Source organism: Nematostella vectensis, chromosome 2 (assembly GCF_932526225.1).
Source record: "Nematostella vectensis chromosome 2, jaNemVect1.1, whole genome shotgun sequence".
In the NCBI taxonomy this organism is placed as follows: Eukaryota; Metazoa; Cnidaria; class Anthozoa; order Actiniaria; family Edwardsiidae; genus Nematostella; species Nematostella vectensis.
Genome location: NC_064035.1, coordinates 18,449,002 through 18,475,548, shown reverse-complemented (window position 1 = coordinate 18,475,548; position 26,547 = coordinate 18,449,002). Strand labels below are relative to the sequence as shown.

General features: G+C 39.9%; 2 protein-coding genes and 2 long non-coding RNA genes across 8 annotated transcripts; 3 read left to right on the top strand and 1 right to left on the bottom strand.

Moving 5' to 3' along the window:
* The first annotated feature begins 476 nt into the window (after positions 1-476).
* LOC5509072 (homologous recombination OB-fold protein) lies at positions 477-10,306 on the top strand. Of its 2 annotated transcripts, XM_001629584.3 has the most exons (12): positions 4,806-4,956; positions 5,050-5,115; positions 5,805-6,692; positions 7,291-7,380; positions 7,471-7,540; positions 7,856-7,902; positions 8,104-8,212; positions 8,419-8,504; positions 8,713-8,823; positions 9,101-9,156; positions 9,233-9,324; positions 9,890-10,306. In XM_001629584.3, exons 2-12 carry the CDS (start codon positions 5,059-5,061, stop codon positions 9,958-9,960), a joined length of 1,677 nt encoding a protein of 558 aa, XP_001629634.2. In that variant the 5' UTR covers positions 4,806-4,956; positions 5,050-5,058; the 3' UTR covers positions 9,961-10,306. The 2 variants fall into 2 exon arrangements, with proteins under 2 accessions (XP_048579504.1, XP_001629634.2); XM_048723547.1 differs by lacking the exons at positions 4,806-4,956; positions 5,050-5,115 and adding an exon at positions 477-890.
* Positions 2,541-3,138, top strand: LOC125560960. Its single transcript, XR_007306974.1, has 2 exons — positions 2,541-2,753; positions 3,007-3,138. It is a non-coding gene; the product is annotated as an uncharacterized LOC125560960 (long non-coding RNA).
* Positions 10,307-12,028: 1,722 nt separating the features above from the next.
* LOC5509088 (glutamate receptor ionotropic, NMDA 1) lies at positions 12,029-25,771 on the bottom strand. 4 transcript variants are annotated; one of them, XM_032377930.2, is made up of 7 exons: positions 24,999-25,771; positions 19,691-20,243; positions 16,673-17,256; positions 15,416-16,412; positions 14,618-14,787; positions 14,020-14,220; positions 12,029-13,466 (listed from the first exon to the last, which is right to left on the bottom strand). In XM_032377930.2, exons 2-7 carry the CDS (start codon positions 20,099-20,101, stop codon positions 13,040-13,042), a joined length of 2,790 nt encoding a protein of 929 aa, XP_032233821.1. In that variant the 5' UTR covers positions 20,102-20,243; positions 24,999-25,771; the 3' UTR covers positions 12,029-13,039. The 4 variants fall into 4 exon arrangements, with proteins under 4 accessions (XP_032233821.1, XP_032233822.1, XP_001629614.1 ...); XM_032377931.2 differs by lacking the exon at positions 24,999-25,771 and adding an exon at positions 20,490-20,692; XM_001629564.3 differs by lacking the exon at positions 24,999-25,771 and adding an exon at positions 20,388-20,508.
* Positions 17,321-22,522, top strand: LOC116616088. Its single transcript, XR_004295182.2, has 2 exons — positions 17,321-17,521; positions 21,778-22,522. It is a non-coding gene; the product is annotated as an uncharacterized LOC116616088 (long non-coding RNA).
* Positions 25,772-26,547: the final 776 nt, after the last annotated feature.

Genomic DNA, 26,547 nt, shown 5'->3' with positions numbered 1-26,547 from the left:
ATCTAAATAATTCATTTGTGTATAAACACGCTAAGTCTTTTTCGAATAATAAGAATTGCGTTTATCGCATAGATATATATATAAAAAAATGCGGTCAATGGTAACGCCAGGAACTATCCTTGTAATGTGCTCTCCTATTTTACTTTTTACCTTTCTCAACCCTTTTATATCCATGTATTATTTTTTCACAATATAAAAATGTAATAAATATATAATGATGATGTAAGATTAAGCGTGATACAGGTGATATAGCCCCTTTGTACTCCATGACGCTTTTCCAACCAGTCCAAACACAACTAGGACATTCCTCGTGCTCTCTACACTGGATCTATACACAGAAAAAGGAGTGACTCGAAAAAGATAATTGGAGGATTGGATAAAAAAAGAAATACAGACGAATTTTAGGACACTGATATATAGACTGTGGTGACGCGCCACCCGGAGAGGGGACCTTACCATAAATATTCCCCAGTCCCTCTCGGTACTTTTGTGGAAAGTCACAAGATCACTCAACCATGGAGGATGCCATAGAGAGGGCCAAAGAGGTAACGAAGAAGATCTTTGATCTTTACCGGAAATATGGAGCTAATGACTACATCGGAGAGCCAGTCTCGCAGACAGAACACATGGTGCAGGCTGCAATGCTAGCGGAAAAAGAAGGCTTCGGTGATGATGTTATCCTAGGTGCATTCTTCCATGACATCGGGCATTTGATCGGATTCGATCAAGGGTTGTCCCAAATGGGTGATGTAGGGACAGATAAGCATGATATTGTGGGCCAGACGTATCTCCGCGATCTCGGCTTTCCCGACAGTGTTACTAACATGGTCTGGGGCCATGTTGAGGCTAAGAGATATCTTGTCTTTAAGGACGCCGGCTATCATGAAAAGGTACACATACTCGCTCGTGGGGGAGGGGAGGGTGGTTAAAAGTGGACGCTTTCAAATATGTTGTCTAGTATGCCAGCTATAACGACAATGCACACATACTTGCCTGTAGGGGAGGGGAGGCTGGTTGCATACCTGCCAACTCTCCATGTTTTACCGAGTAGCCTGCTTGCAGGCGGTACTCCCCCTGCCCTGCGTCCATTTTTGCCCTCACCCCCAGGAACCACGCAGCTTAAAATACAAGATGGCGCCCGATCACCGAACGGAAGGGTTTTCGGCGATGATAACACCGAGTACCGCCTGCAGGCACGCTATTACCGGGAGACTCCCCTTTTTTATCAAATCTCCCAGTCTACCGGGAGTCTCTCTCCTTTCACCTTAAATCTCCCGGTTTATGACAAAATTTTAATCAGTCAAGTTCTTTTTGAAGTAAAAGTTGGATTTTAGCCACAAAGTTTTACAATTCTTATACTGTAGTTTGTATCCAAGTTATGACGTTTTAAGTTTTTAAGATCTAAATAATCAACGAGCCTTCTGCTGGATTTCTTGTAGAACACAGAACTACCGCAATACCGGAATGTTTGCAATTGCTTACAGATATGGACCAAACAAGTTTGACCATTTTCCCGCAAATTGTTGAGAAATTGGCTCATACTTTTGAGCCGTTTTTGCGCGAGTTTGTAAGGCAGTATTGTAAATCTTGCAGGCCACAAACTTCGGTTCTTCAAAGAGAATTTTAGGTGTTCTGTGATCAGGATACAATGGAATTAAAATGCTGGCCTCTCAAAAAGTAGTTGAAATTGACGTTTATATTCCAGTCAATCTAGTGTTTTACCAAAAAGTAATTGCATAACACAAGTAATTTCGCTCTTAAATTACAGAGTAGTATGTCCTTATTAACCCAAAAGTTCTCCAAAGTTCTCATGGGATAACATCTTGAAAAATTCGATCAAAGTTTTCACCATTTTACCACAGGGTACCCATTTATCATATTTTATCAAATAGATATCAACTGAGATTGTACATTCGTTATATCAGTATATAGATTGAATATATCCCATACCCCTCCCCTCCCCCCTAAAAAACCTCCCTGTTTTTTAAGTCTGGGGCGGAGTTGGCAGGTATGCTGGTTGAAAGTGGTCACTATAAGTTATAACATGACAAGGTACACCTCACTCGTCACAAAGGTTGAGAGTTTCATAACTAGAGATAGGGGCAAGAGATGTTACTGCCCCCTTGACTGCAATTGTCTTTTTTATTTTTTTTAGAAATCTTAGATTTTTGCATTAAATATCTATCTATAAGGCCTGTGCACCCTTATGCTCTAAGCAAATCATGGCTAGATACGCATTGGAGGTGGCTGATGTAGGGAGGGGCAGATTGGCAGGTCCAGGCGATCCCAGGGCACTGCCTCATTGGAAGGAAATTTTAGAAGAAATGAAAGAGAGCTAACTTCCACAAATTTACCTCCAATCATTTTTGTATATAGTCATATAAAGCAGGCGAACGGACGAACCCCCCACCCGGCTTGATGGTCCGCTCAGAGCAAACAAAAATATATAACCTTTGGCTGGAGATATACCATGCACATCAATATGTCTTTAAGTAAAATAACTATAAAAATCTTTTTATAATAATTATCTTTATTATTATCACTATATGTTAAAAAGTACCCTATTAATAACATTTTAAATACAAGATTGATTGCCTAATGTTATGAGGCAAGGAGAGGGGTATACCGGTCCTCCCCGCTCAAAATCCTGGCTACAGGCCTGTGTAGTCAGTGCCCCCTTAAGTAATCCTTGAGTAATCCTTGATCCTTCCTTGGGGATATAGTTGCTAAAGAACTCTGGCTATCATGATAAGGTATCCCACTTTTACAGGAGAGGGGGAAGAGAAAGGGGGGGGGGGGAGGCATGCAGAGGCTTATTAGGTATCTTGTGTATAAGTTTGCTAACTCAAGAGCTAACGTAAATCTCCTGAAAGAGGGCATTGCTTTTATGCTACATCTCCCCTCAGTCAAAACTGCAAATGCAAAATGAAATCAAACAATTGTTTGATACTTTCCAAAAGAGTGACACAATAATATCCACATTCACTCAGTTTGCTTGGTGAATAGCTTTCTGAAGCAAGCAAGCTTACCCTGGTCTACCAAGGTGGTCCTATGAACGAAGAAGAAGCAAACCGGTTTGAATCCCTTTCTGCTTTTAAGGCAATGGTCAAGATGAGGTCTTGGGATGAACAAGCAAAAGAATCTGGAGCAATTATTGAACCATTAGAGAAATATGAAAATATGTGTCAGCGATTCCTGGAAAATATACTCAGTTGCTAGATAGGTACACGGTATAGGTATCTATTATGTAATCATCCATGCAAGAACTAGGCAAAGTCCCATTGCCCTGCGGCAAAAAGCTTTATTATAGCTTTCCCACATAGGATCTAAAACAATAGCTGTTAGTTGTCTTATATTTACAAGGTCCCCACATAAAATTTACCTGAAAAACGGTATCAGACATAGTAATTAACCCTAAAACCAAACTTATGCTATAATTTTTTGTCTTGGCCAATCAAATTTCTAGAATAAACAAGAATAAACGAATGCATTTTTGACATGCCAGCGTGCATTTGCCGTTAGGTTGCCTGATTCTTACACGGAGCATTACTTATACATATACAGGTGTATATTTAGTACATTACCTACATAGAAAGCATTCCTATGTGTGCTTTTTTTCTAGGAAAATAAACAACACAACCAATAAAACATTATTTATCAAACCTAGCTCTGCTAAAAGACATTTTTTAGTCTATCTTTCTAGTGAAACCCATTGAACTGCCTCCTATGTAGGTTTGGAGGGCGCGCGACTGATACCTGAGTTTCCTTCCCTTATTCATGCTCTCTTGATGAAAACAGTTATAAAAGTGTGTGGTTAACTAGGTCTCTAATACACAGTACGAGCTCACCTGCATGCATCATTTTATACGAAATCTAGGCCAGCGTTTTCATAACGTGTAGTAAGATTGCCCCCTCCCTATTTTTCTGATATGAGAGGATGTTTTTATTACATAAACGCGCTAAATAGTGGCACAACTGTAACATGTATAAATTGATTGCTTGATCAATTGTGTATGTATAAATTGATCGATTGATAAATCCTCTTTAGCCACGCGCGTACACCCATTGGTGGCCAAATACTGGGTCATTTTTTAGTAAGGAATCTTCAAATACTATGCTTTTTCCGTATGATACCTATGACTGCGCAACCTTCGGTTCAAATATAGGGGCAGGTTAGGCGTTTTTTTTTTTTCCGCAACGGAAGGCACCGGGAGGTTGGTGGGTGTTAGAGCGGTCGGAAGGTAGCTTGGCTTTAACGAGGATGTCGCGGAGGTTAGCAGTTGAGCGGCGAAAGGCGACAAGAGGGGGCTCAGTGAAAACCTTATGGCATCGCTTAGACGAGAGTAGGAGGTTGTAATTTTTTCGAATTATGTCGTTGATGTTAGGTAGTGTAGGGTTATAAGTGGTGACAAAGGGGATGCGACGGGACTTTTTGTGGTTGTTATTATTAGGGCGTAGGGCGTCAATGCGGGACGCGCATACTATTTGTCAATGCGGGCAGCGCGTACGATTTGTCTCTTGAGAAAAGAGGTCAGTTTCGATTTTACTATAACCAAGGGATACATTCGTCAAGAAACGTCAAGAAAAGGTACATTGTTATAGGACTTAGGACTTAGAAAAGGCCATAGACAACAGAATAGAAAGTTTTTTTTAAAGTAGTAAACGGTGTTGTCTATTTTAGAGTGGCAAAATTTTCGTGTCTTCATTTTTTTATTTTTCGTCACCCCCCCCCCCCTCTCCCCCCACCGTTTTTCTAGAAACATGTGGATTCTTGGTCAGCTGTTTCGTATGTAGATCATGCGCACTTGCGCATTTCGTGTTTCGCGGTTTATTCGAACGGATCCAACACCTGAAGAAATGTACTAGGATCCGAAAATATGCCATGAACTACCGAGTTTGTACTGCCTTGGATGTGCTGAACCCATAGATTGTGGTCTGTCTACTTTGAAACAGAATGTAGGTGGCAGTTATGCTGTAGGGGATACGACAACACATCTCGCATTTCCTCATTTTGAACTTATGTGCTATTTGGTAAACAACATCTTGCAGTGAGACGATATGTCGGCTTTGTTTGCGATTGATGAGGATGATTTGGACCTAGCAGTCAACGATGAGGTATAGGATTTGGAGTTATCAAAGGCTTTACTTTGCTTTGCTTTGTGTGAGAGCCTGCTCTATCTAAACTAGGGAACTTCTATTTGAAGAAGTTAGAAGTTATAACATACTTTTAAACTATTGCCAGTTTCACATTTATTGCGCAAATACTAGGCTATCTTTCAGTTTATTGAAACCAGGAAAGTATTGGGATCTTTTATAGGGAAGGGGGTTGAAATATATTCAATACAAAATAATGGGAAGGTGCCAATGGAATCATGGGCTAATTTTTTGCATTCACAGATCACAAATTATGAAATTTCACAGCATCTAAGAAGAGTTTCAATCAGTTTTGTATAATAAACCCCATATTAAAACCGTGTTGCCATGATGCCACAGAAGAAAGCTTTCATGTATTCTCCTTAATTTGCAAAAAATAATCATGAATTACAAACAGAATGTTGAGCTGATAATAGATCACTGGAGGAACAGCTATTGTTCTGTTAACATATCATTGTAATTATCCCTGTGAACTGTATTCCAATATTTAATTCTGATGATGACTTGTTCTGGCATCGAGGACACTTGTTGTGTGGTTTATGTATAAATATCTTAGAGAGTGCTGTTGGCTATGAAACGTGGATGGTTAAAATTTAACCCTCAGAAATAAAGAATGTTGATGGATTGATTTGACAATTTTGTTATTGCAGGAGTTTCTTCTGGCTGCTTGTGGTATTACCCCCAACACATATTCGACAACCTCCACAAATGGATCCTACCACACTCAAGCAAAAGCCCAAAGCCATGACAAAATAGTAGCTGCAAGCCACACCCAAACAACATCTGCAAGATTGACACAAACAAAGGCTGCAAGACATGACTGTAATCAATCTTCAAATATAACTGGGATAAGTTCTGTGACACAATTCAAGAGAACACCTTTGGAATCACTTGCAAAAGACCCTTTTAAATTAAAGATCCAGCAACTTTCTGAGAAAACAGTTGAAGAACCACTATCTAAAAGGTTTGCAACTGAGACAAATTTTCCAATATGCTTCACAAGAAATAGCACCAAGGATTCGTTTACTGAAAATGATATCACAAATGTGTTTGATACAGGATCTCAAAACAAGCTCTTGACTACAAGAACTAGCCAACAAGATAAGGCTCTCCACCAAAAAACCATAGTCAACAGAAATACTTTGCCATCTGGCTCCTCCGCAAGAGTGTTCTCCCAGTCAAAACTTTTAAATTCTCGTAATGCCAATCACAGTGCAGTACTGCATAGTAAAAGTAAGGAGACTCCTCAAAGAATCAATGACAATTTTCCTGCAGGTACCACAAACACAACCCCTGGACAAGCCTATACTGAAACCCCTAGAAGAGACAAATTCAGAGTTCCTGGAGTGAGCAATAATGAATGTTTACCTAGAAGAAGCAATCCCAAGACTCCTAAAACAGATAATGATAATGAAGCTCTAAAGAAAAACAAAAACATTACTCCAAGAAGAAGTGACACACCGAGTAGAGAATATAGCATTACCCCAAGGAGATCCCAGAGAAAGTTCCCAGGGCCTGCCGGGCTGCTACCAAAACTGGTTTGTCTAACTTTGTTATTAACCTAACTTTAAGTCCCTCATTGGACTAGGAAAAATGCTGTTTTTACCATGTACCATTCCAAATACAAATGAGCCAAACGAATGAACATGAAAGAATCAGAACTTGATTCAATTGCATTTGAAATTTGTCTCAACATGGAAACTTAATTACAGTAATAACATAATTAGCTTACTAGCAGAATTGCCCTGCTGGAGCTTGCATTAGCACCATGCCCATCAAAGTCTAAATGAGAAAATACAATTTCAGTTCGTTAGGTTAAAGGCATGCTCTTTTGAGGAAAATAACACCCAGAGTTCATGTTTGACACTACTACAAGCCAATTTATGCATACACAGAAAGGTCATCTTTTTTAATTTAGTACATGTGGGGTGTGTCTCTTTCCAACTTGATCCTGAACCTTTTTCTGGGTTGAGCAGTTATGCTTATGACAAAACCCTGGAATTTTTCCCCCCTTTTCTTAGCAATGTACTGTAAGAATACATTATAACATCAATGGCAATAAAACTTGTGTTAAAAATACATTATTATGACAAGGTAGGCAGAAATAGATTATTTATGGTCATTTTTTTGTTTCAGACTCCAGGGCAAAACATTGCTGAATCAAATGTCCCGAATGTATCCCCAATATCCCGCCGCACCAGCCCCACCATTCAAACTCCAGTTCTTGTAAGTCTATAAACTATACTACCAAGAGATTTAGAGGGGGATTCACCTTTATTATAATCATGTTCTTTGACACTTTTTGTTTGTTCTAAGCAATCGTCATCAGAGGATGAAGATTTCAACAGAGATCCATGGCTCTCCATGTACAAAGAATTTATTGAAAGTGAGAAAAGTGCACTTACATTAATCTACTTTTTACTCCTTTGCTATAGAAAAATATATTTGCTATAGTAAAATCCCTTTCGGGTGGGTGCTATATATTTTATGAAGACATGGAAGACTCGTGAGTTGCTTTCTATCATAAAATAATGTGGTGGCATACCCCAATATGGCTCATGTGTTTGAGCAAATTTTACCAGGGAATTTCAACAGATCCTCTCACCCTTAGCATTTTGACTGTGGTTACCCAATGCCACAAGCAAATGACCTTATTTATCTGTTGTTATATTGGCTGATATTTTATCTGTCGACATCTCAGATGCCCCATCAGTAATGAGGTACACAGTTGGTAAAGTCTTAAAAGAGGTGAGTCTTATTTTCTTTTGTCCACTTTTCTATGTGATTCATTGCTCAGGGGTTATTTTAAGATTAGGACAGCTGTTTTAAAATGGCAAATTCCCTGTGTCAATAAAAACGATGTGAATAATTGCAAAATTGAGGTCCCACTGTCTTTTATCATAGGTTAGGATGGTGTAATATTCTTTTAAAGATGTCTCTTGTCTTCAGGCAGCTGCACAAAATCTTAAGCATGGCAAGGTCCCTTGTCTGTGTGTCCTTATGAAAACATTCTCGCCAATAGGGGCAGATGCCAGCATTCTATTAAAAGACCCTACAGGTAAGCAAACAGTGTGCTCTTTTCTCTGGTCAAACATTTATTTCTCCTTGAAAGCTGTTTTGAAATCAATTTGATAATTTGTTTTCTGTTCTCTGGTCACACAAATATTACTTGAGATCTGTTTTAAAATGTGTTGTATTAATTCACTCTGTTCTCTTGTCACACAAATATTACCCTGTTTTAGAAATTTATTGTGTTGTTTCCAGGTGAGATCCATGGAACATTGCATCGAAAAGTCTTAGAGGAGTACCAAACAGAGCTAGGTACAGGAGCCGGGCTGATCCTTAAACAGGTGACAATACAATGTGCTGTGTATAAACTTTATTTTATGGTAGTAGAATTGTACACTTACAAGATTATCCAAATAGCATGATAGTGTAGAAAGTCAGATCTGGAATTTGTAGAGCTTCTAAACACAAATGTACAAATATTGTGTTTTGGGGGGTTTGATCAGGAATTTGGGAAGTTGTCTGTTCTTAGTGTGTAATATTTCTTTCTAGGTGTCGGTATTCAGTCCTTCTCCAAGAAAACACTACCTGAATATAACTCCTGGAAACATTTTACAGATCTTCTCCCCCAACTCCACGCTTAGCACAGGGAGTCAGCCGCTGGTATGTGTTGTCCTTTTCTCATTAATTAAACTGCACCACAAGCATTTCAAGAAGGTTAAAGTTCCAGGAAGGTTAATGTTTGCAGGGCTGTAATGGGATGGGGTATGGGGGACCCACCCCCTCAATATTCACAAAATTATGGAAATTACCAGTATGGGCGTGGCTCTGCCCCTAATATTTTCTTAATGTTTCTTGTTTATTGTTTCATCATACCCCCTGCCCATTGCTTTGAAATCTTTTCGTCCTGCAAGCTTATTGATGTGTTTGATTTTTTTAGACAACGCAAACAACACAACCCCTCAGTTCTCAAAGACTTCAAAGTTCCCAGAGAAGGTACATCCATTCTACTATCATATTGTTACAGAACTATAGTTAAGTGCTGTCTAACTCTAGAACTTTCTGCTTCCAGTGTGGCTGGGGATGACTTTAGTACGCAAGAGCTTTTTCTTAATGATACAAGTCAGCAGTGTTCATCTAATGTTGCCGTAGAGGTACCCAAAGGTGAGCCACGCCTTTTATTGATAAATGGACACGTCCTAACCAGCGGCCTGTCAGAGTAAGAACAAGTTTCTTTATCTTTCAAGGTAAATTTTGTGTCATTGAGTCATCTCAGCTGCTACAAAAGTCTAAACTACACAGTCTTTTGATCTACACAGTCCCATTTATGTCTGTTTCTATTCTCTACGACAAACATCAAGCATTCAATTATATGGCATACTTGTATGTTATGAAATTAGAAAATTAGATTTGGGGGTGGGTGTGTATTGGAGGGGGATTCCAGGGGTTTCCCCATTAAAAGTCTGAATATATGCTGTAGTCATAACAGAAGCCGCATAAGGGGGGAAGTACATTCTCAAGTTGTTTTCACCTTTGCTTTAGTTGTCAAGAAGTGTTTTTTAAATAATACTCATTAAGAAAATAGATGCTGCCGAGGTGCATCCCCTAGTCTGTGAAGTTCCACTATTGTGCCCCCCTGGAAAGCCTTGAAAGCCTGGAAAGCCAGACTTGATACTATGTACGGTAATGCTCAACATTGAAGTTTTATTCTAATCTTGTTTATCTTTAGAAAACTTTGATGACCTTCTCCAGGGATTGGATGAAGATGATCTATTTGATGATTCTTTGATGGCTTTTTAGTCCAAGGTGAACTTGTTCCATTCCCACGAATCTATAATATATCAATGTTCAGTTTCTCACCCAGCTTCTTAGACAAAATTGACAAATAAAGTAATCATTTCCGGTTGTCTTTTATGCTAAAGTTTAATTACATCTCACAAGGAAGAGATTCATGTATCAATATTCAATTATGGTAACCAAACATACACGGTTGCTTGATTCAGCCACAATTCCTAAACCTAAATAATATGTCATTTGATCAGTTTTTCATGGAAAACAACAATGTGATTTAGGATTTGCTAAAAAAAAATGTGAAGAGATAAAAAATTATATCCAGTCATTTTAATAAAAGTATGAGGTGTTTTTACTTCTTTTGATAAAGGTATCAACGGCGATGTAGCCTAGCCGATCCAATTGTCTTCATGCCTTGAACCAACACACTTGTTTGTTTATAAACCACCTGGAACAGGAAGATCGGCAAGCGCCCCTGCATTCAGCCCAATCAATCACAGTCTGATTGGAATTTTAAACCTGTGTAGACCCTATCCTCATACCATAAGACCCCTTAAAGACCCATACAAACAGCACCAACACTATAAAGACCCATACAAACAGCACCAACACTATAAAGACCCATACAAACAGCACCAACACTATAAAGACCCATACAAACAGCACCAACACTATAAAGACCCATACAAACAGCACCAACACTATAAAGACCCATACAAACAGCACCAACACTATAAAGACCCATACAAACAGCACCAACACTATAAAGACCCATGCAAACAGCACCAATACTATAAAGACCCATGCAAACAACACCAACACTATGAAGACCCATGCAAACAGCACCAACACTATAAAGACCCATACAAACAGCACCAACACTATAAAGACCCATACAAATAGCACCAACACTATAAAGACCCATGCAAACAGTACCAACACTATAAAGACCCATACAAACAACACCAACACTATGAAGACCCATGGAAAGAGCACCAACACTATAAGGACCCATGCAAACAGCACCAACACAAACCTTGTTTCCAGGGTCTCCTGGGCAAGTCTCTATTATATTTGATCACAAATATTGACGCTTATAGAAACCAATACCATCTTCTTTGGTAAAAAATGCCGTCTCTTTTGGTCACCAATGCTATCTTTTTTGGTCACCAATGCTATCTTTTTTGGTCACCAATGCTATCTTTTTTGGTCACCAATGCTATTTTTTTTTTGGTCACCAATGCTTTCTTTTTTGGTCACCAATGCGGACTCCTTTGGTCAGTAATGCTATCTCTTTTGGTCACCAATGTTTTACCAATGCTATCTCTTTTGGTCACCAATGTTTTCTCTTTTGGTCACCAATGCTATCTTTTTTGGTCACCAATGCTTTCTCTTTTGGTCACCAATGCTTTCTCTTTTGGTCACCAATGCTTTCTCTTTTGGTCACCAATGCTATCTTTTTTGGTCACCAATGCTATCTTTTTTGGTCACCAATGCTATCTCTTTTGGTCACCAATGCTATCTCTTTTGGTCACCAATGCTATCTCTTTTGGTCACCAATGCTATCTTTTTTGGTCACCAATGCTATCTTTTTTGGTCACCAATGCTATCTTTTTTTTGGTCACCAATGCTTTCTTTTTTTTTGGTCACCAATGCTTTCTTTTTTTTTGGTCACCAATGCTATCTTTTTTTTTGGTCACCAATGCTATCTTTTTTGGTCACCAATGCTATCTCTTTTGGTCACCAATGTTTTACCAATGCTATCTCTTTTGGTCACCAATGTTTTCTCTTTTGGTCACCAATGCTATCTTTTTTGGTCACCAATGCTTTCTCTTTTGGTCACCAATGCCTTCTCTTTTGGTCACCAATGCTATCTTTTTTGGTCACCAATGCTATCTTTTTTTTGGTCACCAATGCTTTCTTTTTTTTTGGTCACCAATGCTTTCTTTTTTTTTGGTCACCAATGCTATCTTTTTTTTTGGTCACCAATTCTATCTTTTTTGGTCACCAATGCTATCTTTTTTTTGGTCACCAATGCTTTCTTTTTTTTTGGTCACCAATGCTTTCTTTTTTTTTGGTCACCAATGCTATCTTTTTTGGTCACCAATGCTATCTTTTTTGGTCACCAATGCTATCTTTTTTGGTCACCAATGCTATCTTTTTTTTGGTCACCAATGCGGACTCCTTTGGTCAGTAATGCTGCCGTCTCTTGCACTGGGCTTAGAATTATTGCTTAACCTTAACACCCCAACGTTTTACTATACTGTTTGTGATAAAATCAAGTTAATTAAATAGGCTGTAATATAACTACAATTCTTTAGTAAAAATGCTTCCAATTCTAACTGATATATTGCTGTACCATTACTTCATCAATATTAACCGCCTTGCTGGTGCTAACGTTGCTCGTCGTACGCATCGCAGTTGACGTAACTCATCGTAAATGGTTCTGTCGAACGCATCGCAGTTGACATAACTCATCGTAAATGTGTCCGTCGTACGCATCGCAGTTGACGTAACTCATCGTAAATGCGTCCGTCGTACGCATCGCAGTTGACGTAACGCATCGTAAATGTGTTTGTCGTACGCATCGCAGTTGACGTAACTCATCGTAAATGTGTCCGTCGAAGGCATCGCAGTTAACGTAACTCATCGTAAATGTGTCCGTCGTACGCGTCGCAGTTAACGTAACTCATCGTAAATGTGTCCGTCGTACGCTTCGCAAAGTAACTCATACCATATACACTCTTTCTTTTTTATTAGAACCTTTTTTATAAGAACGTCCAGTCAGATTACACCAAGTTCTAATATTTTCAAAAATTGCAGGGAAATGACCAGCAGGGGCGTGGCTGTGCCCTCCCCCCTCATATTCATTCATTGGGTCTTATATTTATACACTAAATATACATTGAATTTTAAGAATATCCTTAAGAACATTTTTAGCCTTCAAAAGTAAGAACAGCCCAGCCTCAACTGAAAATTAGACGTTCTTATCAATGTGCTCGTCGTAGTTTGCAAAGTAACCCCTATATTGTTTTTGGTGTCGCGGAATGTCCTCTGACAAGCCACTATTGTCTGGCATATGCCAACACTACACGGAGTCTGTATTGGTTGGTGAATCCAACCTTTCATTGAGTTTACTCTTGATCGCCCTAGGGTTATAGATCGAGTGCAGTGATACCATGGTTTTGCGCCGTTCCTCCATGTAATGTGATATATCAGGCATCACTTGAGAATCGCGGTTCTCTCTGCGGTTAAACTCGAGTAGTTTGCGGTGGATCTCGTTCGAGAAGCGTCTTCGGCCGCGGTTATACGTCTCCGTGCACTTCCTGAGGCTGCGGTAGACAAGTCCCATACTCCACAGCTTGTTCTCGACCAGAAGAAAGAGGCAGGCGACGATGGCGAGTGACGCGCCTAGGAAGAACACGCCGCTTAGTGAGTGTTGAGTGAGCTGCTCGTGTGGTTCTTCCGCATCTTTCTTCCCCGCTGATACCCACTTTTTGTATTGCTCGCTTGGCCTGAAAAAGTTAAAACAGGGGTATAAGTCCTATTACCCTCGACTGGCTTCTCTCTGATTAGGGAATGAGGTTGTGTTGCCCTTACTTTCCTATGAATACTTGGTGCTATTTTGGGAAGCGGTCAAAGAACCCCCAACCCACTCTCGAAGACACCGCTAACATTGCCCAACATTGCTGGCACAGCTCCGTTAGATTGACTACACAACGGAAATATTGCCAAAGCAACGTTTCATACAGATAAAAAGACATTTTTGGAGCAGCAACGAAAGAGGTTTAGGCAAAAAATGCTGGCGCTAGTTGCACCGTTTATAAACAAAATCAAATAAAGGTCTCAAGTAAATCTTTGCGCTTTTGATAATGAGAGAACCAGTATCCAAATCAATTTTGCCAGTATGTATATAATTAAATGGTTTGAAGCGCCTCACTAAAAACAGGAAAACTGTCGATTAGTTCACACGGCTGTTTGAAAACTTATTACTTAAAGATTCCTAGAGCGCTTTGTTCAGCAAATTTACATGTTAAGAATGACTGGACATATAGTTTGCATGTGTACTTGTTCTCTGCCTTGAGTCGGTTGACCACTAAGTCGAACTTGGGTTTCCACGTAGAGTTCTTGCGGAAGCTGTATGAGTATCCAGTATCGGCGAAAGGCTTGGAAGCCCCCACAACTTGGAGGCGTGGGTAGCCTGTGTTCTTCTGCTTTGCGACCTCGTAGTCAAGTGAGAGGATTTCACTGATGAAGATGTCGAGTTCCCTAGGAAGAGGAAAGTACATTGATATTATCTGAAGATTTAAAAATTTAGAATCCTCTTCCTTGTAAAATACACTCGTGTATAATTAAGAATAAGTAGTCGCGTAGGTCGACTATCATGTTTGCCGTCATGTCACAAACCATTTGGCGCGCCAACACTAGTCTTCTCAGTCAGGTTTAGCACGGCTCCATAGAAAGCGCCCTTTTTTATTTAAGTCAGTATTTAACTCTTAGCTCATATGTCAGCATTTGACTGGCATTTAGCTAGCTAATTAGCTCAGTAGAGTATAACACCCACCCACCCGCCCTTCACTCTTCTGACAATATTTAACTCTTCGCTCTTTATGTCAGTATTTGACTGGTATTTCGCCAGCTAACTAGCTCTGCATATAACACCCACCCGCTCTTCACTCTTCTAACACCGTCCGTGAAGTTGTCGACCAAGTGTCCGTTATCGCGCATGCGCCGGAATAGCATCTGCATGACTGGGTCCTGATTGAGTTCAAAGTACGAGTCCACGTAACTTGACTTGACCACACCAGACGAGATCTGAGAATCCTTCGCCGTGAACTGTGAATGGAAAGCGAGTGGTTTAGATCAACACAGCAAGCGTTTCTTTAGGGTCTCCGCGTAACATTTCGACCATGAAAACATTGTTTAGACATTAACCGGTGAGAATATCTGTACCGGATGCAACAATTTTTTTTTTTTTTGAAATGATTATGTGAGGATCACACAAAGCGCCCGATATTGGTGCAGGTTTATGGTAGAAAGATACGCCGTCTCGCCGTCTGTTCCTCCACATAGTTACATGATCAAGGTTGCTTCTCAATAGGATACAAGAGCAAGTAAGACGCAGGTTCTTTCATAAACAAGGGCATCCAGCTCCAAGCGTTGCGCTTGTGTCCTAGTTAGAACCAGCTCAATGCGTTGCGCTTGTGTCCTAGTTAGAACCAGCTCAAAGCGTTGCGCTTGTGTCCTAGTTAGAACCAGCTTCAAGCGTTGCGCTTGTGTCGCTTGTTAGAACCAGCTCAAAGCGTTGCGCTTGTGTCGCTTGTTAGAACCAGCTTCAAGCGTTGCGCTTGTGTGGCTAGTTATAACCAGCTTCAAGCATTGCGCTTGTGTCGCTTGTTAGAACCAGCTTCAAGCGTTGCTCTTGTGTGGCTAGTTATAACCAGCTCCAAGCATCGTGTTTTACCTTCTTGTCTCGTATCCCGGTCACGTAGGGCTTGGTGTCGTCTGACACGAGGTGTGCGGTGAGGTTCGCGGTGTACGAGGTCAGACACAGCAGCGCAAACATGGCCAGGCACACACTCATCGCGCGCGAGCTGTACGCCGCCGGCCGTTGCTCAACGAACTGATTATCAAAGCACACGCCCCAGCAATACCACATGCTGCCGTCCAGCTCGAAGTGCCGCTTGTTGTCCACGCTACGCTTGTTGATCTGATGATAGCCGTACGGGCTAAGCCGGTCCGCTATCCATAGCGCTACCAGGTACACATTGACGGTAGCGATGATCCCAACCCATAGCTGCCATGTGAATGGGTCAAAGAACGCGAAGTCGATGGGTTCGACGTTCTTTTCGCCCACCAGCACCAGGAGTGCTAGCCCAGCATGAGTCCACCTGAGGGAAAAGTCCACTACATCTGACCGCGCTTCGTTGGTCATGAGGTCTATGGATATGTCTGCCTCCCCGCGGATGAGGTCACGAACCACCCCGTTCCACTCACCACTCGTTAAATTCTTAGCGCCGTAATTTCCATCGCGGACAAAATACACGAACGGTTCAAACTCTAGTTCTGTTTTGACGTAGTTCAGTACATCGATAGCTAGGCCATAGCAGCAATACTTAGTATAGTGTTCTCTGCCGGGGCCTCGGTACTCGACGCACTCGATTCCCTGATTGCACCCGATGTAAGGGGTGTATGCGCTCTTCATGGTCAGCGGTGGGTACTCCACCACAGCCGCGCGCAGAACCGGCATGCCTAGCGCGCCTTTGCCTTTGGGAGTAAGGTATTCGCTGGCAGCTAGAGTCATTTTACCGTCTACCCATGAGCTTACTGTCATCCAGGACTTGTCGAAGTCGACCGCCTCATTAAGGAACACTGTCTCATAGGTGAAATTAGCCCTGTCCCCCCGATCGTCAAACTTGATTATTTCCGATGAGTGTTTCAGCTGTGTTTTCATGATTTTACTGAAAAAAAAAAATGTAGATAAAACGTTGTGAAATATTTTGGTAAATCTTTTTTATAAAGAATATTCATTTCTGTTCTGTTCTTAGCGCTTGGATATACTTATCACTTTTTTTTTTTTTTTCAATGGATGGCTAGATGCTGTCCAGAGCAGATAATGGTTCTCCACAGGAATGACGTCTGGGTCGAAAGGTAATTCAGAGGGCTGAAAAAGGACGTCCACCTTAGGGGCAGGGGGGTTGTTGAGCCCATTTACTCTCACCTTACGAGCCCCCGCCCATATTGCCAATGTCCCGAAGCCAAACAGCTCGCACTAGAGCGGGACATTCTTCTCACATCCACCTCATTCAATAACGAAAACGTCCTCTTTATGATTGCGAAGCCTTCTTCTAGCCTGAGACGGTAATAAGTGTCGGGCGTGTCTGTGCCCTTGGCGCGTATCCCGTGTATTCCGCTTGGAAACGCGAACAGCTCGTCCGCGTTTCGCACAACATTTTCAGAAACAATCCACATGAAGTCCTCCTTGAACATCCTGAAGTCTCTAGCGTTCCAGAGAATGACGCGAGCCGTAGCTAAATCACAGTACAGAAACACAGCGCGCGTGATACTCGCCTTGATCTTCAGTAAAATAGCGTTAATCTCCGGCTGCCTTACATTGTGCACTCTCACAACCTTGATATCGACCGAGCTGATCTCGGTAAAGAACTCTATAGCTTTGCCTTGTGTTACCTCGTCGCCAACTATCACAAACGCCTCGGAGTTGCCTGTGTATTGCAGAAGTTCTAGTGCAACCCGGAATTGCTGGGTGCTCGGTGGGACGACCCGCACAAATGACCGGTAAACATCCTGATGACAAGGAGATGCAATTAATTACTTCAGATAATAAAAAAAGCAAGCGGCTACACCCCTTAATAATCCGAACAATGTACAGACGCGAACCGCCTGAGTATTTTTTAGCATTCAACCTGTAACTTGAGGCAATTTGGCAGCTTTAATCAGTATTGCGGTACACGGATCCCTCCCCCTCTCCATTTAGCGCGAGGGTTATGTATTTTGGTGAAGCGATGGCTCTAATTGGGGTTTATTTTATGCAAGTAATCAGGCCATCACGGTGAGTGATTATTATTCGAGCACAAAACATACACATTTTTGTCTGGTATACGCGCGCTCATGGTAACGAAGTTTATTCTTTGTCGTATAAATTGAATTGTTGGCAGTTCCTCTTATCAAGTCACGCATTAGTAAATAATTGCTTATTTTAAAGTCCTTGTTTTGTATGAAGGAAGGCATTCGATAATTGGTCCTGCGTTTGTCGCTGTTAAAAAGGCGTATACGACAACTAAGCGATAATAACTGTTTATTCTGTTTTACATTTTCAAAAGAATACATTTCAACCTCGCGAATTATCGTAAATGACCAGCATTGAGCTAAGGTTTATGCATTCTTTTTCAGTCGACTTTTCGGCTCGTACCAAGACGATCATTATAATTTTAATCCTTTTGGCCGTAGCTTCACAAAATTCGGTTTTAAAATGAGATCCTCTTAGCTTGCATAATAAATAAACAGTTAAATGGGAATCGAGAATGTTCTTTTTTTTTGTAGGGCAAAATAAAACAAACGAATCTCATAAAATCCTAGTTCTCGATATATAACCGATGCTTTTTATAGACGGCTTTAAAAGGCAAAAAATAAAGCTAAGAAAGCTCCGAGCGCACTCTTTAATACTAAGGCTTTTTACTATTATTTTAGGTTGTGCTTATATCGCTGTAATTAGAATCAGAATCTACTCTTGCGATGGAGAGATGGTCCTCTTAACCCATTCTACCAAGGACTTAATCGATATCTTTTAGATATATTTTAGACGTTTCTTTACCTTATTACCGAGACAGGGCAATAAGGGCAGTTGGAGAAGAAAAAAAACATTTCTGATTTTTTGTTTTCATTTCAGTGAATTTACTCATTAACTCTAGCCCTTTAGCAACGGCGAGATCTTTCTTGGGATTAATCTTGATACTCACTAGATATCCCCACTAGACAGACTTGATCTAAAGAGGTAACACGCGACAATTGCTCATAGAATTCCATGCCTATTACTGGACAATATGTTTTATTAAAACCATCCTTTGTACTGAATTCAAAATGTCTCAATCATTGAAGGCTTTCTCCGAGATGGTTTGGACTTATTCTACCATTGGTCTGCTGATTCTTTTTAGTATTTCTTTAAAACAAATCTTAGCTTGAGATACCTGATTTATCTCCTACGTTTTATAAAGAAGGTTAAGGAAAGATAGATGTACACATTATCAGATTAGATATTTTCGAACACCTTGTGGCGTACATCTTATAAAAACATGATTCACAAACACGCTCTCGTTCGTTATTCGAGCGTAATGAATCAAAATTATCTCCAAAGAAAAATGTGTTTTCTTGATGACGGACTTCAATTAACAATTTACAACGTTGGGTTTCTTTAAAACAATGTGTTTTTGTCGTTGCTTAAAAAATATCGGGTATAGAACCGTAATTATTCTATTAAAATTTGTGTTGTATTCCTGCTAAGAAATATTTCATAATTTTGTTCATAGATTCCTAAACAAGGGAACTGTTTAAAAATCGGATAGATTACTTTTAATGAAATCTCATATGAATTTCTAAGCAGAATAAACCTCCCCCCAAAAAGAAAAATGACTGAGTATTAGAATAAAGGGATAGAAGTAATTCGTATTCAGTCTGATAACAATCTCGTCATGATTATTAACTCCAGAAGGATTTACGTTTATCTAGGATGCCCTCCCGTCGTGTGCGACTCACTGATTGAAATGACAAATAGATCCGATATTTTTTTCTTTTTCACATCAAAATGCACCTGATTCTCTGCGGGTATTATTTTTCTTTTTGTCTAAACCAGCAGTTAGTTTGATATGGCATTTATACCCTAAAGATTTTCCCTTTGTTCTTGTAGTCAAGTATATATACATTTACTCACTTTTTCAAAATGACAGCGAAAATAGTTTATGTCACCAACTCGGTATGCAAAAAAAGAAAGTTTCTCGCAAAATGGCAAAACACTAATATTGGTTTTTGTGCCGCAAATATTCCATCGTCGAAGTGAAACATTTGTAATACAACCCCATTGCTTCCCGCAGAATTTATGCAGAATATTCCCTTTTTTTATTTACTTCTTGGTTTCATTACTCTTGAACATTATTTCTCAGAAATCTCTTTTTTAAATGATCTACCTGTCTTAAATCCGTTTTGTGGCAAGGTTTTTTTTACTTACCTTGTCTGAGAGGAGCGGGTCTTGGCAAGATGTCCCAAGAACAGGAATCCAGAAATAGGCCGCTAGAGATGCTATGTAGCGGCAGAGCCGGTCGTTTGTATGCAATACTAGTACTGCCACATCTTCATTGATCACTCTACTACAGAACACTTTAAATAATTGCGGAATATGAACTTGTTGAACTGAGATCGGTATAATTTGCAAATCCACCTTGTCTTCAGGGCTGTTTAGTGAGCTCATCATTTCCCTCCAGTCATAAAGCGAATCTGTTTCTGTGCCAGAGGCAGAACCATCGTAGACAACTCCAACTTTGACGATGGTGCCATCACGCGCATAACCAAGGTCGATCGTGAGAATATAAAGTACCAACGCGCAAAAAAGAAAATTCAACCCAAGTCTGCTTAATAACATGAGTTCCAGAGCATCGCTGCTTCGGCGATGTTTATGTTTTCTTATTTAGCTCGGCTTGTTACATGTTACGTCGACTTTTCCCAGATATGGTGATCATTTCGACAACTCACTGGACCCGCTTGTCGCACATTGTGGATGTTACCTGTCAAACGAAAAACGGAACGAATTGTTATAATTTTGATTTCTTTCCATGTAATATTGGCAAATAGGCAAACCGAGTGTACTTGAATAATGTTATAAATACCACTTGAACAATATATCGGCGGATTTCCACATCACAGCTTACCGGAAAACATTCCTAAAGCTACGATTCCCCTTACAATAACTTGTATTCCGTAAATACGACGTTATTTTCTAGTGCGCGCGCACAGTCGACAGTGCCTAATACCTTTCTCACTTTCCCGCTTTCTCACTAATAGTTGCTGCAATTGGATAAATGTAGTTGACCCCAGCCTCAAAAAGGAGCTACCTATCAAATATTAATGCCTTGACACATCAGGGCAGGTGGGAAGCCGCCGTCGATTATACCCATTATAAGATAAAGCAAACGCGAGCGCGCCATTAACCACTACCCTTACACTTGCTAGCATCGAAACCACGCGCTGTTCAAGAGAGTGTTACGCTGCCCCTTTGAGAATTTGTGAGCTGTTTATTTGTTTTTTGTGATTTTGTCTATCCCAGTGTACTTGTTTGACGTGTACCGCAATTATTGGAATCTGGTGACAAATCACTTTTTATTCTTTACACAATATAGACTTTATTTTTTGCGATGAGATTTGCGATGTCACTTTCAGGTGTGGAGCGCTATAAAATATAGAACGTGATCATCAGTGTTGCCGCGTCGAACTAAAAGCTGTTTGTTTTAGTTGCGTAATTAGAATGGCGCTACTAATGTTTCTAAACAGACTCGTACCCAGTCGCCAAAATGAGTAGAAAATAATGGAAACAATATTTATGTGCGGCTTGCCTGTGGTGTTTAACTAGGCGCGGTGCCGTGTGGGTAAAACATTAACGGCACCGCGCGCCTAGTTAATCACCACAGGCAACCCGCGCATAAATTATGTTACCCCTTTTTTTTCTTATGATTATTACCACAGGAAACCCGCGCATAAATTATGTTTCCGTTATTTTCTTATTATTATTACCTCAGGCAACCCGCGCATAAATTATGTTTCCCTTATTTTCTTCTTATTATTACCACAGGCAACCCGCGCATAAATTATGTTTCCCTTATTTTCTTCTTATTTTCTTCTCATTTTGGCGACTGGGTACGAGTCTGGTTTCTAAATACGAATATGAAATAGCAGTTGGCATCTATTTACTTACCATTCTCTTGATTACATATCTTTTTGGTAGCAATATCCAACCCCCCTTCCCCCCAAGTATGGGTAGGAAAAGGGGGAGAATTAAAAAAGGCAGTTAATCAACCACCTTGCATCATATTTCAACAAAATGGTGGACAATCAGTGAAAAATAGCTTCGCCTAGCCGCTTTTTTTTTACAATACCTTCGTACGGGGCTTAGAAAGGTTTCTCTTTTTGTGGTACTCTAAACTTTTTGCCCCCCCCCCCCTTGTTTTGTCGCGACCCCGAAAGGATAAGCTACAAAGCAGTTATTACTCAAGTAAATTGAAACGCAAGCTTTCTAACGTTCCCCGTATTTTATGGTTTTTACAGAGCCATCAAGAGAACTGGGGGGAAGACACAGATACATCAATAGAACTGGGAGGGGGGGAAGACACAGATACATCAAGAGAACTGAGGGGAAGACACAGATACATCAAGAGAACTGGGAGGAGCAAGACACAGAGACATCAAGAGAACTGGGGGGGGGGGAGACACAGAGACATCAAGAGAGCTAGGAGGCTCAGCTACGCCTCTACTGGTTATTTCCTTAGATTTTTAAGAAAACAATAGGGCATGTTCCCCCTACAAGCGGTACGGCACTGAAACAGTGTCAGTACCGCACATAGCAAAAAATTTAGCTCGCAAGCTAAGTATTTTATTGGTCGATCAAAATGGTCTTGCAATGAATTATTTATTCCAAATTTTCTTCGTTTTTAACTACTCATTACTAACAACACGATGGGAGGGCTTTTAAACTTTTGCATTTGTAATGTATCTATTTTTATATCTAACTTGTTTCTCCTAGACTAATGTAGCAAGCGTGTCTGGTGGCTTATGAGACAGATAACAGAAACCCACTTCCTTTTCGTTTTATCGCTATCGCGGGAAGCATTTGCTACGCCAACAGAGTCTCGCCGTCGGCTATGCTTTTACTTTCGATGAAAATCTCCCCAAAGCTGGCGCTAGCACCAAGGCTTAATCTTTCGCAGTGATTCTTCAGGTGTTCATCACAATATAATCGACTTTGTTTAATTTTACATCTGTTAAACATACATTAAAGACGTTGGTCGTTTTATTTAGTTCTTATTTTTATTTAAATCAAGTGAAGTGTAGTGTCATCGATGACGTCGGTAAAAGCAAAACTAGTCAAAAGGTGATTAAGAAAAACAAATTCCTATCTGCTCATGAAAGAAACATCGTATGACAACAATGCTTGCAATGTGTCATTCTTGTATCAATGGAGTGCAACGAGATGGTCACGTGATGCGTTACTTTATCGATGACGTCACTAAAGCAAAACTATTACTATGTCATTAAAAATATTCATATTTCATGAAAAAAACATCGTATGACAACTGTTATGTGTCATGTAGATGTCAAGGGTGGGGAAACAGGGAGCAACAAAATTGTCATCTAAAACAAAAATATCCATATCTCATGATTGAAACATCTAAGACCTATAAGATGTCTGAAGTTGTCAAGGAGTTGCAGCAGGACGGATGTGGACGTAATTGATGATGTCATAAAAAGCAAAAATATTCATATATCATGATATATAGATCTTTATTACTTTAGTGTTTTTTTTTTTTTTTTTTTGCAATAAAGCAGTGCAGTGAAATTCCCTATGACGAAAAAGAAACACTAACATCGCACTGGACTAGGCTGGGAATTCGCAAATTTCTAGATAAACAAATAATCTAAATTGTTGGTAACATGACATCCTTGGCGTTCTCGCCAGCTTGGTAGACCATCTCAAATAGCTAGGTCACCAGCAGCGCAGAGTACAGGCGGGGACACAGGGGGTGGGCGCCCCCCCCTCCCCCCCTTTGCTGCCAAAATGTGGGTCCTTTCTTATTTAGGGACCTTAAAATACTCATTCTTTAAAATAATACCTATTACTGCGCAACCCCCCCCCCCCCCCCCCTCGGCCAATCCTGGGAACGCGCTTGGAGTATACTGTGTATGTAGAGTACAGAGTTAAAGCTCAAAACTAAAAAACTTGAAACTAAAAAAAGCAGACTCATGTCGATGCTTCAAGACTAACCTCTCCTCTGAGTCTCTAAGTATAATTGTTGAGTAAGCCCCGTGGCCAACGAAAAACTCTTGACGTATCTATTCTATATGGTATTCGGTTGGTCACAGCTGATGTTTCTCCCGACTTCAGACTGTGCAGACTGACTTTCTTAATGATACCTGGTAAACTAGAATAGCCTAATTCCCTAAAAAGCTTATTTCCAAAAATGGTCAGGGTCTTCTATACGGGAAACGACGTTTACTAGAGTTCATAATTAAAGTTTAGAGTGACAAATTAAACCTAATTATGAAACAGTGATCGTAAAAAGAGCTCGGTTGTATTACGAGAATGTGCTCACAAGGAAAGCTTTCGGATTTATTCAAAACTGAATAGTTTTGGGCTTGCACAAGTCCTTGGCAATCCATTTTCCCGTAAAAAAATCGCCCAAAGTTTATTTGCGTGAAAAAACTTTTTTCAAAGTGTTTTCTTGGTTCTTATTGTTTATCGTATTTGCACACGTCGCACTTTTGAGTATCATTTAACAAAACAATTGTTACAGTTGTGCTGTCAATGTCCTTTTCTCTGGCGTTTTTTACGCTTCATGACGTCCCAATTATAATATTTTACCGCCACTTTTCTTAATTGAACCGAAGGGCAGGCCCATGGAAGAATTATCCCTGAATACCAACTTTATTATGACAACTCTACGTTATTTTTATTTCATTGCTGCAGTACTGACCACAGGTTTTGTTTCTTCCCTGCTTGTTTCCTATAATAACAATTCGCTGTATGCGTTATTGTTTTTCGTCCATTTACACTTGTTTTTTTAATTTTTTTTTTCTATTCGCCCTGGGTAAAATAATGAAAAATACGAAAATGATACGTGCGAGATAGATTTACTTTCTAAAAACATTGGCTCTCGGGTCATTGGTTAGCCATAAAAGCATTTTTTAATTTAATTAAGGGCAAGAATGCCCTAAAATTTGATACCATTACTATTCGTAAATAGCATAGAGCAATGTGACTTTAAAGCTAGTAACAGGATATTCTTTTTCCTTTTGCAAAGGTTTAGTTTTCTATTAGCTGGTTTTTATCATTTTATTTCGTTACCGACTATGCGTTTCTAGCGGATTCGCCACTGACCATTAAAACACCAACCTTTATATTGATATGCGCTTTCCTTCTTCCTAACCATTTTTAAAAGGCTTCTTGTAATCGCCCCACAGTTGGAATATGATTTCAACCGGAATATAAGCAGGATTAGAACACTTTACCGCCGGGAGCTGGACGAAAATGTTATGTTGGTCAATGAACTTGTTTAGCTACCTGTGATGTCTTACAGGGCTTTGTGATGGGGTTCTTGCCAATATTATTTTTACCTATCTTGCTATAGACATCTTTTAGATTTGTTTCCAAATAGCTAAATTCTTAAACGCTGCTTGACAAATGAATTGCTGTAATTCCTCTCCCATATTTCTGTTTCTCGAGATCACTTTTTCATTGTTGGAATAAAAAAGTCAAGTTTATGGCTACTCACCGCAAAGACATCCACCGCAGTATCCATGAGTGGTTGAGATAAAATGCGATGATATTTAATGGTCGTAACTTTATATTCCACACTGCCCACGGATCTACATCAATGTGGCTTTGTCAGCGCATTGCTAATACCAAAATGCTAATGGGAAATTGAAGTTCTCTTCCCGGGATCTCGGGGTATCACAGCCGTGTCCTGTTATTGGTCACCGGTAGCGTATCCCCGCAGCGTTGTGATTGATTGAACAAGCCTGTTCATAAAATGCAAAGGAACACAACTACCGTTTTATCGTCCTTGACTTTCTAATGACGCGTATTCGTTCCCTGTGGCTATAATTACGCCAACTCCGGTAAAAATAACCGATCAAACCCCTAATTTGTGTCGTATGTCATTAGTCGGCTTTTTACATTTTTTTTCATGTTTGACCTTCTACAATAATTGCACAGCAAAATATTCTTTCATCTAATACAATTCGATTAGCGTGTTAGATTGTTTACAGTCTAGTGTTTTCTATTGCAATCAGGAAGGAAATTATTCTCGACCTTGTATTCGGTAGGGATTGCGATCACTTAGTTATTTCCTGCCACATACAGCACTCGCTCAGAGACTCAACCATATGTCAAGTCCCAGACTGCAACCATTGCTTTGCATTGCAACGTGTTTTGTAAAGGTTAATTTCGTAAGAATTCAATTTTAGTTCTGTTTCATTGATAAATAAATTCTGGTTTAACAAATCAAACAGGAGAGATTTATTGCCAATAAAAAAAACTCATATCAGGCCGTTCCCCGGATTGGCTATGGGTGCGCAGTCATAGATATCATATGGAAAAAGCATAGTATTTGAAAATCTCTTTATAAGAAATGACCCACTATTGGCCGCCAGGGGGGGGGGGGGGAGGTGCGCGCTCACCCTGCGCACCCCCTGCATACTAGAATATCGCCATTTTTATATGATGTGTCTGTCTGGGAATTGGGACATGGGGTGGCTCTCTATAATATATAGATTTAGACACTGCCTAAAAGCGGAGCCAGCATTTAACACCTTTTTGTGTTGACTGATAGGGGTAGTTTTAGGGGGATCTTGGTGTCTCTAGAATGTTTTTTTAATGAGATTAAAAATATGTCAAATTTTACTGCCATGTTATTATGAATTGTATTGGCCCCTCTAAATGGATCAAGCAAGAACTCATTCAATAATATTAAATATGCAGTGTGAAAGTTAACAAAATACTAAAACTTGGTGTGAAAAAGGCTGTCAAAGTTCAAGGTGTCTTAGTTGACAAGAATGTTTTTTTAAGAGTCTAATTGTCAATTCTTATTTCCCTTTATAGAAGTTCTATTTTTTTCAAAACACCATTCTAACAAGCTTGACCTTGTGAAGAATATATCAAGGATGTAACAGCATTCCAAAGATTTACATGCCATACTGTAGTTCAGAGGCGGATCTAGCTTTTTACCAAGGGGGGGATTTAGCCCAAAAATTTTCGTCATTATTTTACCTTCATAACAATTTGGAATGAAAAGATGCACTGAAAACAATAAAAAAAGAAAG